This window comes from Calliphora vicina, chromosome 4, assembly GCF_958450345.1.
Source record: "Calliphora vicina chromosome 4, idCalVici1.1, whole genome shotgun sequence".
Taxonomy (NCBI): domain Eukaryota; kingdom Metazoa; phylum Arthropoda; class Insecta; order Diptera; family Calliphoridae; genus Calliphora; species Calliphora vicina.
The window spans coordinates 9,447,674-9,466,955 of NC_088783.1; the positions used below are offsets into that span (position 1 = coordinate 9,447,674).

The 19,282-nt window shown below is 30.3% G+C and overlaps 1 protein-coding gene across 2 annotated transcripts; it reads left to right on the forward strand.

Moving 5' to 3' along the window:
* Positions 1-1,141: 1,141 nt before the first annotated feature.
* On the forward strand, positions 1,142-16,791 carry LOC135958803 (monocarboxylate transporter 9). 2 transcript variants are annotated; one of them, XM_065509702.1, is made up of 6 exons: positions 1,142-1,245; positions 9,426-9,749; positions 9,809-9,935; positions 14,753-14,896; positions 14,962-16,152; positions 16,223-16,791. In XM_065509702.1, the coding sequence occupies exons 2-6, from the start codon at positions 9,477-9,479 to the stop codon at positions 16,366-16,368; spliced, it is 1,881 nt and encodes a 626-aa protein (XP_065365774.1). In that variant the 5' UTR covers positions 1,142-1,245; positions 9,426-9,476; the 3' UTR covers positions 16,369-16,791. The 2 variants fall into 2 exon arrangements, with proteins under 2 accessions (XP_065365774.1, XP_065365775.1); XM_065509703.1 differs by having other exon boundaries at positions 1,223-1,245; positions 9,415-9,749.
* Positions 16,792-19,282: the final 2,491 nt, after the last annotated feature.

Consider the following 19,282-nt stretch of genomic DNA (forward strand, 5'->3'; position numbering starts at 1 on the left):
AGTTTTTCAATCGAAACGATTAAATCTTTAATTGGTTCAATGCATCGTCGCTGTGAAGCACAAACAAGGGATATCCAACAAAATACTGAGTCCCTGAAATATTCCACTGTTTGGTCCATACTATTGTAAATAATATATTCTTACTTTTAATGTCTAATTGCAAAACAAATAAAAAAAACAATTAAAATTTTGTTTCGGATTAAAAATTTAATAAAATCATAAAAATAGTTTACTGATCTTTCAACAACATTGACGTCATCACCTGAATGACAATCATCAAGTCACATCTTTTCGGGCAATAAAGTGTTTAAACACATAGAGCGAGTTTTTGAGAGAGTCATTAAACATGGACGCTGAACGCATACTTGTATGTTACAAGACTGATTCTCAGAAAACTTCGTATAACCGAATTAGATTATAAGATCATGACAATCGGTAGATCATGATAAACTCAAAACTAAACATAATTTGACAGCATGAGTTCGAATAATTGATAGGAAAAAACATAAATTTTGTAAAAGTAATTTTTATGTAGCTAGGAAATTTTCTTTGATTTACACAAAATCAATAATTTGTTGCTTGACTGGTTTTTGAAATAAACGATTCAATTCTAAATTATGAAAATACCCAATTTTTCAAAAAAAGATTTTTCATTTCATTGAGGGCTGTTTTACTTAACATTTTACTATCAAAAAGTCATTTTCGTAAAAATCAAAGATAGAGGGTTTTGAATATAGTCCCTCGATATGTATATTGTAGAAATTATTAACTAAAATTGTAGTTTATCGCCCGCATTGTGTTCACACATTTGTATAAAGATCTCACGCAATGTTGTATTGTTAAAACATCAAATAGATATTTTTTTAATAAAAACAAACATTAAATTAAATATAATTTCATTTACAATTTCCCACTAGTCTATAATTAGAATCGACAAAATCCAAAGTTGTTAATTAATTTATCAAACTTGCACAAAATGGTCTGAAGCCAAGGCGCTACTACGCAAAAATGTGAAGCGTATGGAATTCAAAATTAGAGAGTTCTGCTCTTTTCTTAAGCAGCGTGTTAATAAAATACAGAGAGAGAGTATAAATATCAAAAAATACTACTATAATTTGTGAATTGTTTTTGTTGATAAACATTATCAATAAGTTGTTGTTTCGCTAATGCGAATTACAAATTTATACGTCTCTGGCGGTGAGTCCATAGCAATTAGTTGGCATTAGGAAACGAAACAGAAAAGTGGTATGACTTGAAAAATAACGGAATAATTTTTAAAAAGTGGCTTCCAAAAAAATTTATAAAAAATTAAGCTTGACAAATTTTACTTGATTAAGGAAAAGGATATTTAAAATAAAAGAAGTGTTATTTGAGAAAAAAAAAAAACAAATATTTATAAAATAAAAATTATAAACTACAAGTATTATGTAATAATAATAAAAAAACAAAAATAAAACAGCATGTTTTTTTTTAAAATTTGGATATTTAAATAAAAAAATAATACAAATTCTATCTAAAGTGTGAGAGTTTGCTATTCTCTTCTCGTCACTTCCGATCATGAGTTTCTGTTGTTTATATGAGTAATTTGCTGAATACGCGCGCGGCATATTTCAGTATCATTTTGTGTGTTTTCTTTATTTTTTATCAAAAATTACAAAATTAACTTAAAAAAATATACATATTCACATTCTTTTCATCAACCAATTCATCATGCAAAATGTGATTAAAATATTTTGACAGTTTTAAAGAATCGATATCATGCCACAAAAGAAAATATTGTTTGTTGTCTTTGGAAAAATATTTGAATAAATATTAGCACAACCTTTGAAATTTGCTAAAAATAAAAGTTAATTAACTATAAAAAAAATCCCATATAAATAATACGTAATTAATTAAGTCATCATAAAACAATCAAATCAAATATTAAATTTAGTAAATAAATACATTTAGTAAATAAACTAATTATCTAAAAAAACAGTGAATTCATATAGAAATTGAAAAGAGGAGTCAAAAATGAAAATAATGTGGAACTATAAACAGATATTTTCAATTACAAATGTACCCTATTTACAGCCCTCAAGAAAGCATAAAACCTGGTTTACCTCACTGCTCACTGTGTTCAAATTATAAATTACTTAGTGCAACAATATAAATATTACTCTAGTGATTCATTCCCATTGCTAATATCGTAGTCATATATTAATTGAGATTGCAAGAGATTACTTAACTTCTCTCCCTTATATATAAAACTATTTCATTGTGGGGAGCTCAGTTTAGTCTTACTTCCCTATAATTTACCGTATAAAATACTAATTTTATCATTAATGTCTGTAATCATTATATGGCATTTTTCCCTTTACATATATTATTTATTAATTCCCTGTGAAATTCTAATTGTTCATGTGATTGTTGTTGTGCTAAAAACGATATCTATATTTCTGTGAATACATGTGGTTTAATTTGTATGAGCAAGTATAATTATCACAAATAAATTTTTTTGCATTTAACGATATTTTTGTCATTTCTGGCTGATAGCGATATTTTATTATATACTATGATTTAAGAGCAATTTGTGGTTGCCGCTGATTTTAATTTAGATTTAGAAATACCTAAACCTTAAGAATTATAGGAATGTTTAATGATATTTTTGTTATTTCTAGATTAATCATAATTTTTATTTTAGAATAATATGATTTTCCAAAACAAATAATCACAGGATTTTTCATATCTTTTAAAGTATTTTCAACCAAACTGCTGTATTTTGATTTGCAATACAAAACCTAATGAACAATTCTTATGTTGAAAATAAATTACAAATATTTTTACACTAAAACCAACTACGAGGGCCTAGGAAAAAAAATAGTTAACAAAATTACCGGGTCATTTTATTATAATAATAATAAAATTCGACTGTTTCGAATCTTGTATAAAATATTTTTTTTTGATATAGGGGTTATATGGGGGTAGGGACAATTATGAACCGACCGATCCTCACAAAAGTTGGTACAAAGATTTATTTTTATATAAAACCTCTTTATGTACAATTATTTATGATATTGTATGAAGACTGACTGAATTATTAAGAAAATGTATACACATTCTTTAGTATGAAAAAGTGCAATATTTTTGAAGGACGGAGTTTTAAAGTGGCATATTTTTGAATCTAATTGAGATAAAAAATACAGCTCGGAAAAAATATGGATCAAATTGTTCCTAATATTTGCAATCCTATTAAAATTTTGATATAAATTTTAGTTTTAGAAACTCAATGAATATGTAATCTGTAATAAAATCTTTATTTATTAACGAAATTTTTAGCGTTTTTTAAGTTTCTCATTCTAAATAACAAGGTGTAAAAAAACTTGTCAAAAGGTCAAAGGGAATCCCGCAATTCCTAAAAATTGGAGCGAAAATCCCAAAAATGGTATTTTTTACAATTTTGTCTATAGGGTCCACATTTCCTTTGGGGCTGGGAAAATACTTTAGGGATAAATAGGGAACACATCAGGGTTACCAAAACTGCTTTCCGTTTTCTGATCCCAGCTTTGGGATTTTAGAACATGTGGCCCAAAGTTGAAATTTTGATAAAAAATAGGTAAATTTCCAAAGGGCGTAGGGCCGACATGTTCGAAAAATGGGACATGTTTTTTATACCAAAATGTTCTCCGCAAAGAAACTTTATAGAAAAACATAAAATTGTTATATGTTCTTAAATTAAGTTGTTTTTTTAATAAAAAAAGAGTTATGTCACCTTTTTGTCCAAAAAACAACAAAAATATACTATTTTTTGAATTTTTAAATTGAAAATCTGTTATTTTTGGATTCGTAATTGACATTGCTCTGAAATCTTTTGTATGTTGTTGGTAATTTAGTTGTCTAACTCGAGTCCATTCCATTAGTTGTCTAATTCGAGTCGATTCGGTCCAAAAGTGCGCCCTATATTTTTAAAAAAGCGGACCAAGGTATGGCAAAATTTTAAAATTTCAATTTTGAAATGCCTATAACTAGAAAATTATAAGAGATAAATAGCACACGCAAGCATGTTTTTTCAAGATCTAGCCGAGCGCTTTCCTTAAATATAAAATTCTTTAAAATCGGATGGGAAACAAAAAAATGGCATGTGTTTAAAAGTTTTACATGTCGAAGGTACCCTACTTTGAGCCCCCATAGCCCCCTGGATTATTTTTAATAACTTAAACTCGAATACTCCTTGGCTACATCCAACTCAAATTTTATCCCGATCGAACAAGCCGTTTAGAAATTCCAGATTTATTTCCAAAAAATTTCGATTCTGCCCCACTGTGGATTGCTGCATAATCAACAAATATATAACTGCTCATAAAGCATTCCGGGGGGAAGGGGGTGGTAATTTATTTTGGTGAAATCATGGACCGATATTGCCCATTTCAATGCCAAATAAACCTTATTTACAGAGAATATTTGTTCAAAATTTCTCCCAATTTGGGCCCTATCATTTTTTAAGCGACAGACGGACATAGCTAGATCGTCTCAGAATTTCATAAGGACCCAGAATATATACACGTTTGCGGGTCTGCGATGAACATTTCGGAATGATAAAATTAATATGTTGGGTATAAAAATCTGTTACTTGCGGGTTTGTTTTCAGTGGATCGAAACAAATAGTAGTCGGACGGGGCACAGTCTGTACTATAACGCGGGTGAGGCAAAACTTCCCAACCCTCTTCATTCTAAATACTTTTTAACAGGTATTGCAATATGTGGCCGAGCGTTGTCATGCTGGAATATTACTATTCTAGGCGTTTTTCGGCAAATGTTCGCTTCAATCGAATCAGTTGCGTTCCGTACAGGTTCCCTGTAATGGTCTGGTCAGATTTCAGCAGCTCATAATAGGTAGGACCATTTTGCTCCCACCAAATTCAGAACGTTACCATAGCTCCATGGATATTTGGCTTTGGTATCGAGTCGGCTGGTTGGCCAGGCTTCACATACGATTTCTTACGCTTACGTTTATCGTAATGATCCATTTTTCATCGCAAGTATGATTTATATTAAATGTTTTTTCCTCTACAATTAAATAAAATGGTAACCCTAATTAACTCAAATTTTGTCGCACGACTCATACATCTATATCGTGCTCTATTTAAATAAATAAAAAAAACACTTGTAATTATTGCTACTAACAATTGCTGCTCAAACCTTATTATCTATACGTGTTGACCATAAGATATTGGAATTTTTATATTTTTTTTTATTTCATAAAATTTGTTGATAAGAATTAATTCCTGGAGTTCAAGGTATGTGTTAATTGTGTTTTGGGGAAAAAAAACAAAGAAAGTTAAAAGACGGACCTCGAAAAAACATTTATTATTATGAAGTACATAAAATAAAAAATACGATATACCTATGGAAATAAATTTTATGGAAATTTGGAATTTATTACATTGATTAAACCGCCGCCTGTTGCCGAAAGATATAAAAATATTATAAATGCTTTTTAATTTGCGGAAAATATGAAATATTCCAAAACAAATACATAAAATTATAAAGATTTAATAACGATAGCGTTTTTTTATGACATAACAAGGTCTCAGGTGTACGATATGTGTATTTAAAATAAGCAGGGCAAGTTTTTCAAGCTTTTTGCTTGAAATATAAGTTTTTGCATATTTATGTTGTTTCTAAAAAATTCATGCATGACATTGGCTACCGTTATCATAAAATACTCATTCAGCTCAACTATCGTTACCGCTATGCTATCGTTACGGAAATAACTACAATTACCGTTAGCGGTTGCGATCAGTTTAGGTTCCCTGTGATGGTCTGGCGAGATTTCAGCAGCTTATAATATTGTTACGTTTTAACCTTTTCAAAACGTTGGTTTATTTCCTTTAAATAAACCGGATACTTTTGATTGCAAATAAAAGCCGTTTAGTAGTTTGAAAATTGTAACAACTCTTTATTTATTCAAATGTACAACAACATAATTAAATAGTCACTCTTTTTTATACACGTTTATAAATTCGCAGAAATACAGACATAATTTATAATGTACACGAATTCACTTGAAAAATACAACACACTTTAAGGCACTCAGTTGATGTTTATTCGAAAAGCGTCTCTGATAAACTCACTAACGACTGCAACCTCTGCCACTATTTATAACACTCATTTCTATTTCTACAATGTTCTTTAACTGAATATTCGAATTCGAATATACGATCGCAGCAAACAGCGTTGCCAACTTACGATCAATGGTCAACTGAAAGCTTTTATTTAATAATGCCCACAGATATGTTACAGTTTGCTATTACAGCACTGTTATTTGAAAGCATTATGCTACTTTTAAATCAGCCCTTAAAATCGTTATATTTGAATTCAAGTACAATTTCGTAACAATATATAGGATCTTTGTGCTAGCACCAGCGAATTACCTTAGCGCTATGGATATTTGGCATTGGTCTCAATTCGGCTGGTTGACCGGGCTTCACATACGAACCTTACGCTTCGGGATATCGTAATGGATCCATTTCTCAAATGGAACGCTATAAAAGTAATTTATAGCGTTCCATTTGAAAAAGCTTAATATAATAACTAAGTGAGAATAAATGACAGATATGTTCCCTTTAAAATGATATATAAGCTATTAATAACAAAAACAGCATTCAATTCATCTAATGTAAATCTGTAAATCCCGCATTTTTAAGTCATACACCTAATACTTATATTAAAATTTAATCGTTTTGTCATCCTATTTCATGAATTGTATACTATATCCTCGCAAATTTTATATTTTCGGTTTTGATTTTGGATACTCTATATTCTACTTTTTTTCTGCATATTTTCCAGTTATTTTGAGCATTTTTTCTTGCTTATTTTTTTTGAGCATATTTAAACTTGCCCTGATAACAAGATGTAGTCGAATAATCTACAAATAACTACAAATAGAAAACAAAATCTATATTTATAAACACCTTAATCAGCTTTATAAAAACTTTCCATTTTAGTTCTTGAGACTATATTTCTTTTTTATTTTGATTTGAACTATGATTTTTTATTATTCCAACATTTTAAATTATGATTGCAATAATGCGATATTCTATTGTGTATTCTAGAGATGAGCGTTATTTCCATACGTGTGATTTAATCATGGTGATTGAAAAATCAATGGTTAAAACTGTTACTGAATATAGCAAGTAACAGGTACATTTAAGTCGTTCTTTTATATTTTTCAACAGAAGACAATTGGTTATTTTATACATCCCAAGTAATCTAGCGTGAAGACAATTGTCACTTAAGTGTCTCTAAGTAATCTGGAGTGTAGTCACTTTAAACGTTTTGTGAGTAATTCGCAAAAAACAGGTTTTATACAAATTTGTTTTGATATAATACTCATACAGTTTATTTTTGCTTAAGTATACTGATATTCCACCTAACATAGCATGAAGTCAATAGTCACTTTAGTGTCTCTTAGTAACCTATAGTGAAGTCACTTTAAACGTTTATTTTGTACTGCACTTCAGAATGTAGTTATTATAGCCACCAGAAGCAATCTATTGGAGAGTTGTCGGATTAAGGTTGTTTACAAGCAATCGTTTATTGGACTGTCTATTATATGTCTTTTTAGCTGCCTATTTGTGGTCAATTGGCACCCGTACCAGTAAGGTAGCTAGTAAAGTAACTGACGCTATGTAACCAGTATGTGAATCCAATGCGTTGAGTACTTTGGACCAGCAATTAGACAGTGTCATTGTAATCAAAAAGGGTCAATTAGGACATGCTCGTGTTAAAATAACTAGTCACGTAGCTATTGAAGTAACTAGTTCCCATCCTAAATGATGGGTCAAATCACAGTTTTAAACATACTGTTAAATGTAGTTCATTCACATATTTTAACATACTGTTAATTCATAGTTATGAAATGTTAAGTAACATATCAGTATATAAGTTTGTCATTCCGTTTATAATTTCTACATTTTTCATTTCCGACCCTGTAAAGTATATATATTCTGGATCCTTATAGATAGTGGAGTCGATTAAGCCATGTCCGTCTGTCTGTCTGTTGAAATCAATTTTCTGAAGACCCCAGATATCTTCGGGATCCAAATCTTCAATAATTCTGTCAGACATGCTTTCGAGAAGTTTACTATTTAAAATTAACCAAAAAACGGTCCACAAATGGCTGAGATATGAGGAAAAAACCGGAACAACCTCGATTTTTTTACCTTTTTTTGCCCTATATCTGGATTACTATGTCATTAATATAGACAATATGGATATCTAATGATATATATTTCAAAGACCTTTGCAATGATGTATATAAAACCATAGTAGGTTGGACCTACAATGGGTCAAAATCGGAAAATATTTTTTAACCCGATTTTTTTTTCACCAAAAGTTTTTTTCGCTAAATATTAAAAAAAATTAAAAAAAAAATAAATTTCAACAAAAAACAATTCGAAAATTTTTTTTTCCAAAAAATTAAAAAAACAACTTTAAAAAAAATTAATTTTGTTTGCCTAAAAATATTTAAAATTTTTATTTTGAAGTATAATTTGGTGAAGGGTATATAAGATTCAGCATAGCCGAATATAGCTCTCTTACTTGTTTTTCTATGTTTTTATTAACAGACGTTTTTAAATTAGCAAATATTAGTTTTTGCTTAACATATGTAAGAGTAGACCAAAATAATTAAAATCATAAAAAAATCGGTCATTATTTATAAGAACAGTGATTTATAAATCACGTTCACTGAGAATGACTTTCTTCAAAAATCACGGGATCGCTCATCTCTAGTGTATACTATATGATTGGAACATCTTTTAATTAATGTTGTATGTGTTTTGACATGATTTGATTGGGTTTTTATCATTATTGCTTATCATAACATGATGTTATCGCTAGTGTTATCGACAACATAAGAACTTTATAGAGATTAAATATTTGCACAACAACACATGGGCAGGCAGACACATTCTAAATTTAAATCAAAACTATCATTAGCACAGCAAGGTGTTGAAAATAACTCTACAAAAATAATACATTTTTAAAACATAAGACGGAATTGGCAACAATTTAGCAATAAAATATTGCAATAATTAAAACTATAGGTAACAAATATACGGAACTTCAACATAGTTATAATCTTTATCAAAAAAATATAATATAAAAACCACTGTTCCAAATATTTATATAGAACATTTATTTACTTTTTATAACCCTGCCGATGCAGACAAGACCGTGCGATTATTGCGTTGCGAGATTATTTGCCGGTGAAATAATAATAAATTGTTCTTGTTTTAATCACATATTAACGCGTGGCTTTGAAAAGTTTTATTTTCTTTTATTATTTATTGTATTAATACGCGTAGTATGTTTATGAAAAATGAAACCTTAACAAGAACAATTTAATACAATAAATCATTAACATTTCAGTTCATTTACAGATAAATTGTTCGAGTGGAGAGTAATGAGAAATCACAGACAACTACTACAGCATGGGAGATAATACAACAGGATCAATAAAATCACCTACAAATGGTGTTACAGTGACCTCTAATGGGGATAGTAGCCAAAAAACTAAATTGACAGACACTGCAAATTTGCCTAAACTTATAATACCCGATAGTAAAATCAATTACGATGTGAAACCGGTCAAAACGAAACCTGCCAAAAAGAAACGAAGAGACAAAAGTGATTTGGGTGATAATTTCGTAGCGCCCGATGGCGGCTGGGGTTGGTTTGTGTCCGTAGCCAGTGGTGTTAATATTGTGAGTTAAAATTGCAATATAATAATAAGAGTTTAACATTAATACATTTTCACTTTCAGTTGGTAACATTTGCTCTGGCTCAACAATTTGGTATTATTTTCCGTGAGCATATGGCTGAGTTGGGCATAACAAGTTCACAATTAACTTCCATTATTAATATACAAGTTGCTGTATCAGCTATTACAGGTGAGATGAAGAAAGATCCTGAATCTAAGAAACTAATTATCTTAAAAAGAGTAAAAATACTAAGGCCCTAATTTTATAAATCACGTCACCAAAGTGATATTTATGTGCAAAGCAAAAACAACATTTCACACATTTTAAAAATTTTTGAAATTTTTGAAATGTGTTAAATGTTGTTTTTGCTTTGCACATAAATATCACTTTGGTGACGTGATTTACAAAATTAGGGCCTAAAGTACTTTTTTCAACATAGTTTGAAATATAAATGAACCTAAATAGTGTTATTTATTTACTTTAGAATTGTATTATCCTTTTTAACAAGCATTCTTAGGGATTATTTTTTTTAATTTTTGTCTGTAAATTTCCGGAATTTCTTTATAAGTTTTCTTCATAAAGTTGCAGTATTATTTCTGCATAGATAAAACAGATGTGTAGCAGAGCTGTAAATGAATCACTCATTTTTGAATTAATTCGCGAATCATTCACACAAAAAAATGAATTGAATGAAATTTGAGTCAATTCAAATGAATTTGGTAAAAATGAATTGCAATTCGTTTCCAATTCAAATGAATTGAATTGATTTTGAATTAATTCAAATGAATTTGGTAAAAATGAATTGCAATTCGTTTCCAATTCAAATGAATTGAATTGATTTTGAATTAATTCAATTCATTTACAATTCATTTGAATTGAATTGATTTTGAATTAATTCAAACGAATTAAAAAAAAAATTAGCAATTCATTTCCAACTCCGACGCGAAATTCGCAGCATATTTAGCAGATTCTTCAATGTCATTAAGTATGCAGTATAATTAATCGACGGTTAAAAAGTCTTCCTTTAAATATAATGCGCCGTTACCATCGTCAGCTGGTGTTGAAAGATTATTTTCGTACGCCTCTATTCTAAACATCCCTAAACGTGGATTTCTTTCAGATGATAATTTTGAAAAGCTATTGTTGTTTAAGGTGAATGATGCATTCTAATTAAATCTAATTAGCCTTATTAATGAAACTCAATTGTGTTTTGAACTACATACATTGTTAGTTTTCCTTATTTTTGATTATTTTTGGAAGATAGTTTTATTTTTTTGAAATAAATATAATATAAATATTAGCAAAAAGTTTGTTGTTGGGTGGTCGTGGGTCACAAAATTTCAAAAATTATTAATTGCTTCTTGAATATTAAATATGTTTTGTCGTTCAGCGTATTTCAAAATAAAAATCAGTTCTTCTTGAATAAATAAACTCCAAACACCATGTTTTCATTGATCAGGCGCGTATACAGGACAAGGCTTTTCAATTTTTGTACTGGATATTTTCATTTTGGTAGGAGAAATCTTTCATTCCCCCTAGAGATCTGCTCTTGAATTTGATTGATTGCAACTCATTTTTGAATCATTCATTTGAATTGCTATTCTTTTTTCTAATTCATTTGAATTAATTCAAAATCAATTCAATTCAAATGAATTGTAAATGAATTGCAATTCATTTTTACAAATTCATTTGAATTGGAAATGAATTGAAATTCATTTCTGCCTAATTCGTTTGAATTGATTCAAATTTCATTCAATTCATTTTTTCAATTCAATGAATTAATTCAAAATTTAGCTAATTCATAATGAATTAAAATCAAAAAAGAATGATTCATTTACAGCTCTGATGTGTAGCAATATTTCTGGCAACATATTTTGAGGCCAGGAACGAATCAAATCAATGTGGGATACTCTGTTCCAAAGTGAAGCGTATCCCAGATAGAGCGTTCTGCTTCGATCGAAACAAATAGTAGTCTTTACTATAAAGCGGGTGAGGCAAAACTTCCCAACCACTTCATTCTAAATACTTTTTAAAGTTTCATGTCTGGCCGTTTTTCGGCCAATGCTCGCTTCATACGAATCAGTTGCGTTCGGTACAGGTTCCCTGTGCTCGTTTGGTCAGATTTCAGCAACGTATAATAGATAGGACCCTTTTGCTCCCACCAAATGCAGAGTTCAAGCATCATTTCGGACATGCAAAATCACCTTTCAAGGTCTATCAGCTTCAATTTATATGATACCCAATTTTCCTGTTTTTGCATGAATCCTGCTACTCGGAAACGGTTTGAAATTGCTGATTGAGAAGATCGCAGTGATTAAAGAACTAAAGCAAAACTTCATATGATGATTCGGTGGTACAAAATTCTTTTGTAAATCCCGCACTTTTAAGTCATAAACCCAACAGTAAACCAATGCTATAATTATCATCATTCGAAATACAATAGAAACCATTTCAAATATTCAATTGATAGGTTAACATACAATTTTTTTGCGGAAAAAAAACATCAGTCAAATAAAGGCTAATGCCCAGTTTTTGACTTGTTATTTAAATACGTATTTAGTTAATTTTAACTTAAAATTAAGTTGTATTTAAATACAGTTTGAGTTTTTCAGTGCTACATAATTTGTCTTATTTAAATAAGATAAAAGTATGGTAGCACTACTAAATATCAAAAATTTATCGATAGTTTTGCTTAAAACAGCTGTTCAACCAAAACAAAAATTGATACATTTTGCCCAATAAGAAATAAAAGTTTATTAAACAATAAAATTATTGGTAGGAAAATGCACAAAAGAAGCTCCAATTGCCCCGCATCGGAATTGTAGTTTTTGCAAGACGCTTTTTTTAGCAAGACGCTGTTGTTTGTTTTTTTTTTTTACTACAATAGAGTGAAAAAAAAACCAAACAACAAAAGTCAGCTGTCAAAAACATATGGTAGTTTATGAAACTTAAATAGAATTTAAATGACCAACGTCGGCCATTTAAGTATCATTTAAAAAAGCACTGAGAAACTCATTTTCGCATTTAAATAGAACTTAAATATAATTCATATTTAAATACGAAGTCAAAAACTGGCTCTAAGGTTGATAAATACTATGGGAACTCCATTAATTGAGATTGAAAGTCCGAGAGATTATGGAAGCCATAGGCACCTCACATGACTCAGTGGTTTCAATTTTGAATGATCACTTGGCTGCCGCATTTGATCACAATTGGGTGCACAAAAGGATGCACACATGTGCAGTTTCAAAGGCAAAAATCCATTAGTCGATGTAATGCTTTCTCTTCCGCACTGAGAGAGCACTGATTGGTTTGTAATTGTGGATCTGTATCGGATTCTATTCATAGTATATTTTATGATATGAATTGGAATCATACAGTTCCACACCACAAGATTGCCTTCACCAAACTTACTCAAAAAATAATTACCAGTTTCTCTCTCTTTTGTTTAATTTCCAATTTGAACTCTACATTTATGCTTTGATTCTACGGCTTATTTGCGTAAACTTTAAGGTCCATGTACCTTCAGAAATTATTCTCCATCGGGTAGTATTATATTCAGTGAACCACGTTATCTTACAAGTTATCGGAAGTCGATCTGAAAGGGTATCTTAGAGATAACAATATCTTCTGGTAACTCTAGCTAACATTGCAAAATATCTTCAAAGATTTTATGTGGTAATAAAGAAATAAATAAAAGAATTTTCGTAATGTTTGTACTACTTACTTACATTGATTTGTAAGTTTCCATTAAATAAACCTTGTGGAAATTTTGCCAGTAGAAGTTATCTAGCAGATTAAGAAAATATTTTCCAAACACAAATCTACAAATAAATTAGTACATACATACATATGTATGTATAGAAACAACAAATTTATTGTGTCATTAATTTTTTAAACTAATATTGTCTGGTATTTTTTTATGCTACTCAAATTAATTTAAATACTATTATCGCGCAAAAAAAAAAAGCTCAACATGCATGATTTATAAACTAAAAATCAAGAGACAATAATGACGCAAATATAAATAATCTTTAGTTTAGTCTTTATCGCAGTAATTACACTCATGAACTTCGTGTGACCACAGAAATTTGATAAAATGAAATAAAAAAACTTTAAAAAGAAATTTAGACAACTGTATTTCAAGATTTTAGGAAACCTAAAACAATTTCTCTTACAAATAATAGATAAATAAATACTAAACCCCTTATTCACGGAAACTCTCCTGTCAAAGACCTAACTCAGTTGTGAGAAACCTAAGTATTGAGAATGTATTAGTGGAAAAAACTATGTGAAAATAAACAAGTAAGAGTGCTATATTCGGCTGGGCCGAATCTTATATACCCTTCACCAAATTATACTTCAAAATTTTAAATATTTTTAGGTAAACAAAATTACATTTTTTTCCAGTTGTTTTTTTCATTTTTTGGAAAAAAATTTTTTTCGATTATTATAAATTTTTTTTTATTTTTTCAATTTTTTTTTGTGAAAAAAAAATCGGTTTAAAATTTTTTTTCCGATTTTGACCCATTGTAGGTCCATCTTACCATGGTCTTATATACGTCGTTGCAAATGTCTTTGAAATATCTATCATTAGATATCCATATTGTCTATATTAATGTCTTAGTAATCCAGATATAGGTCAAAAATCGAGGTTGTCTTGGTTTTTTCCTATATCGCAGCCATTTGTGGACCGATTTTGCTGATTTTAAATAGCAAAATTCTCGAAAGCATGTCTGACAGAATTATTGAAGATTTGGATCCCGAAGGTGAAGGGTATAAAAAACACTCGTATGCGTGATTGTTTTAAGTAATTTTTTTGTTTGTCTATGTTTCTCTAGGATACAAGCATAGAGAAATATTCGACAACTGAGTTAGGCATTTGACAGGAGATTCTCCGATCTATTTGTATTTATCTATGGATCCGAATTTAAGGCAATCATTTTACAACTTGAATTATAACTTACTACTTACATTTATTAATCCTTCTCTCTTCCCTTTTACAGGTCTTCTAAACGGGCCTTTATTCCGAAGATTTTCCTTCCGTCAAGTGGCCCTCTTTGGTTCATTTCTTACATTCATAGGTCTATTTGCATGTGTTTTTGCAAATTCATTTTTATTCTATTGTTTATCATTTTCATGCTGTTATGGTAAGTTGAAAGGTTTTTTGTAAATTGAACTAAATTAAAATTTTAATCAAATTCTAACATTGCAGGTTTTGGTCGTGGCCTAACCGTATCCGCCTCATCGTTAGCTGTAAATACATATTTCAAGGAAAGAAGACGTACGGCCACCGCCTATCAGTTTGGTGTTGCGGGCTTAGGTCCCATCTGTTTGCCCTATGTGGCCACCTTCCTCTTAGACTACATTGGGGTAGAGGGAACAGTATTATTCTTTGCTGGTCTCTCCTTGAATACCGTTGCCTGTTCCCTGATATATCAGCCGGTCAAATGGCATGTTAAGAAACAGCCTAAGGATGAGGAAGCATTTAAGAAACTGCCAACTCGTGATGAAGATGATCACATAATAGCTCAACCAGTGGAACCAGAAACACCGGTATTGCCACGTGCTAATGATGGTTGGTTTGGTTCAAAAACCTCTCTAAATTCACCCTCTATTAGAAATAGATTGGGTTCATGGGACAAAACCCAGGAGGGTACTCAATTGATGGAATTGAAACGTTTAAATAGTCGAGACAATTCAGCCAAAGTACGCAGTTTCTCTGTTAGCCACAGTATTAAGGAGGTGGAAAATGAAGATGAAGAATATGGTGATCGCCAGGATGAGGACAATAAGGAACAAACCCACATTGATGCCACCCAAACTGAGCTGGAATTATTAAGGCAGAGACAGCAGGAAATAGAACTGAAGCAGGCTATCATTGATGAGGAGCATGAAAGACGCAAAAAACTGCCCTGGTACATGAAAGTGGTTGTGTTTTTTGATCTGGATTTGTTGCGTGATATTACTTATGTAAATTTATCCTTGGGCTTAACACTCATCAATTTCGTTGAAATTAATTTTGCCATTTTAACACCCTTCATATTGTCTGACTTTGGTTTTCAAAAACATCAAATTGCCTTGGCCATGTCATTGCTGGGCACCTTCGACTTAATCATACGTTTCCTTATACCTTTAATAACAGCCAAGATCAATTTGAGCAATAAAACCTTCTTTGTGTTGGGTATATTGGGCATGTGTATTGGACGTATATTTTTATCGTTTACAAGAAACTTCTATGTTATGATTGGCATATTTATTTGGCTGGGCTTGAATAAGGCCTTCCGTACTGTATTTTGGTCCTTGATTATACCCGGCTATGTGCCACTGAAGAGGCTACCAGCAGCAGCTGGTTTACAGCTTTTAATGTCTGGTTTATTCTCCCTGGCATTTGGTCCCCTAATTGGTGAGTTTTAAATATTTTAAGCGTTCTTATAATTTTATTTCTTATTTTTTTTTGTTGTATTTTATTTCAGGTCTTATACGCGATAATACCAATTATGCATTTGCCCTGAACTTCCTTAACGCCTTATGTTTATTGGCTATAGCCGGTTGGGTGGTAGAAGCATTTGTTCAAAAATATCGTAATAAATCGAAAATAGTAAAAGAAGACTTAAAGTGAGACCATACTGTTCATTCCTGTATTGGTCTTGAATTGTGCTTTGCCAGTTGAACTTATAGCTTCAACTTTATTTAATATTAATATGTCCGGTCGTTGTCCAAATTTCTAGATAAGGCTAACGGATAGACCTTATGTTTTTTTATTACTACTAATTCTTGTACATTTGTATAATTTAATTTAGTTTAATTATAATTTTTATGTAAATATTATAACATTTTATTGTATTGTTATTTTTTCTTAAAAATTTTCTATTTGTTTTGTTGTTCATTTAGTTTAAGTTGAATAATGCAAAACAATGTTTTATGACAAATACATAGTTTAATTGTTAAGACTAGTTACAAATTATAAATAATGAGCATTTTTCTCAGAGAGATTCCAAAAATATTGTTAGGCAAATTAAATAAAAATAAATTATATAAAAAATAGTTTTATTTGTCTATTTAATGAAAATGATTTCACCAAATATAATTAAACACAAAAAAAATTTACTCAAATGATTATAAACATAATTGGGGCGTCATAGTGTATCTTATGATTTAAAAATGCGGGATTTACAAAACTTATATGTCATTTTGAATGGTACGAATCTGTCATTTATTCTCAATTATTTATTGAACATTACAGTGTAAATAACAAAGCTTTTTTGCATCAAAAATTTCGAATTTTGTACCAACAAAGCGTCATATGCGGGAAGTTTTGCTTTACTTCTTTAATTTGAATAAAGGGCTCCTAAAACACACCTATGGCGAATGTGTTCCATCGTTTTCAATGCGCGAGAGATGGTTTGTGTGGTTCAGTAGTGGTGATTTTGATACGGAAGACAAAGATCACCCAGGCCAGCCAAAAAAGTTTGGAGACCAAGAATTGGAGGCATCACTCCATGAAGATTGTTGTAAAACTCAAAAAGAGGTTGCGAAATCATTGGGAGCAGGATTCATCCAAAAGCAGAGAAATTGGGTACCATAGGATTTGAAGCCGAAATACCTTGAAAGACGATTTTGCATGTCCGAAATGATACTTGAACGCTATAAAAGTAAAGCACTTTTACACCGAATCATTACTTGCAATGAAAAATGGATCCATTACGACAACACGAAGCGAAAGAGGTTGTATGTGAAGCCCGGCCAACCAGCCAAATCGACACCAAAGCCAAATATCCATGGAGCTAAGGTAATTCTCTGTATTTGATGGAAGCAAAAGGAGCCTATCCATAATGAGCAGCTGAAATCTGACCAAAACACCACAGGGAACCTGTACCGAAAGTAACATAAAAAAATGTATTTAGAATGAAGTGGTTGGGAAGTTTTGCCTCTCCCGCCTTATAGTCCAGCTCGTGTCCCGATCAATTTCTATTTGTTTCGATCAATGCAGAACTCTCGCTCTGGGATACATTTCACTATGGAACAGAGTAGCCGATATCGGCTTGATTCGTTCTTGTGGCTCGGAATCCATACATATGTTGCCAGAAAGATTAGAAAAGGTCATAGCTAACAATGTCCAATATTTTGAATAAATTTATGTTGTACAAATGTTTCAAAATAACAGCTAAAAATTATTTGTAAACAAATTTAAAAACTAGATGTGACATTCCTCTTTTTGAATGATAAACTTATTTTTTTTTAAATTTTCTAGCATTGCCTGAAGTAGGGTGCGTGTCTATATCGATTTGAAAATTCCTTATTAACAATTTTCGAATCCAATTCTTATAAAATATGTAAAAATATATATTTTTTTAAAAATCTTTGATAAATATTAAAAACAATTAATTAAGCTCCTTTTTGGTAAAAATTTAATAATTTTTCTCATCGGATTAGTAGTTTAGAAGATTCAGATCTATTACCACTTTTTTGCGATTGACCCCACTGTGCGTATAAAGTTATAATCTGCCAAGGTTAATATAGTACGACCTAGGTCAGTCATAATTGGTACTGAAGTTCTTTTTTTTACGTGTATAATGTTCCGTGTATTAAGTACATTTTTAAAAAGAATCGACTTTATGGCCCTAATTTTGTAAATCACTTCACAAAGTGATATTTATATGGAAAGCAAAAACAAAATTTCAAAAATTTTAAAAATTTGTTTTTGTTTTATATACAAATTCTTAACAGAACAAACGCACCAAAATTCAAGCGTTGACTTGCCTTTCATAATTTGAAAATTTTTTATATAAAACAAAAACAAATTTTTAAAATTTTTGAAATTTTGTTTTTGCTTTCCATATAAATATCACTTTGGTGAAGTGATTTACAAAATTAGGGCCTATATCTTATTTTCTGATATCAAAAGCACTGAACAATTGCGTTATTAGGTACTAAAAATTTACAATACTACTGAATATGCCATGCCTGGCTTCATACACATCGAGTGTAATTCAACACACTTCCTTTTCACCACACTAATAAACCGTTAGTGATGGTATTTATTATAATCAACTAATTGTTGCCTACTTTTGGGCTGTTTAAAAAATAAAATTAAATGACGAACATAAATCATTCCAAATTAACGACTGCAATAAAAATATTTGTAAAACACAAAACATTTTAATGGAAATATTTCTGTGTCTGTGGCGGTTTCCTTTTAAACACAAAACAAAAACAACAATTGTCTTATTTTGTTTACAAAGTTGTAAAGTAAACGTGTGTAAATCACTTGATTTAACTTAAATAGCAAAAACAAATACATACTAAATATAGTAGGTAGTGGGCAAAACAATCATCACCTATTGAGAATTAGTTAGAAATTCGAATTAAATATGCACGACATCAACTTAATTAAAAAACCTTAAAGTTAAAGAAGGAAAAACTCATTCAACTTTAATTCCAAATGTAAAGAAGTAGACACATTGTAATGCCACCAAAAATAAAAGAAAATAAAAACTAAATAGAACCAAGAACATGAGTGAATAAACATTAAA

Coding starts and splice junctions, on each gene's coding strand:
- LOC135958803 (XM_065509702.1), top strand. CDS start 9,477: ATGGGAGATAATACAACAGGATCAATAAAATCACCTACAAATGGTGTT. Junction 9,936..14,752: donor TGCTGTATCAGCTATTACAG/GTGAGATGAAGA, acceptor TCCCTTTTACAG/GTCTTCTAAACGGGCCTTTA. Junction 16,153..16,222: donor GGCATTTGGTCCCCTAATTG/GTGAGTTTTAAA, acceptor ATTTTATTTCAG/GTCTTATACGCGATAATACC.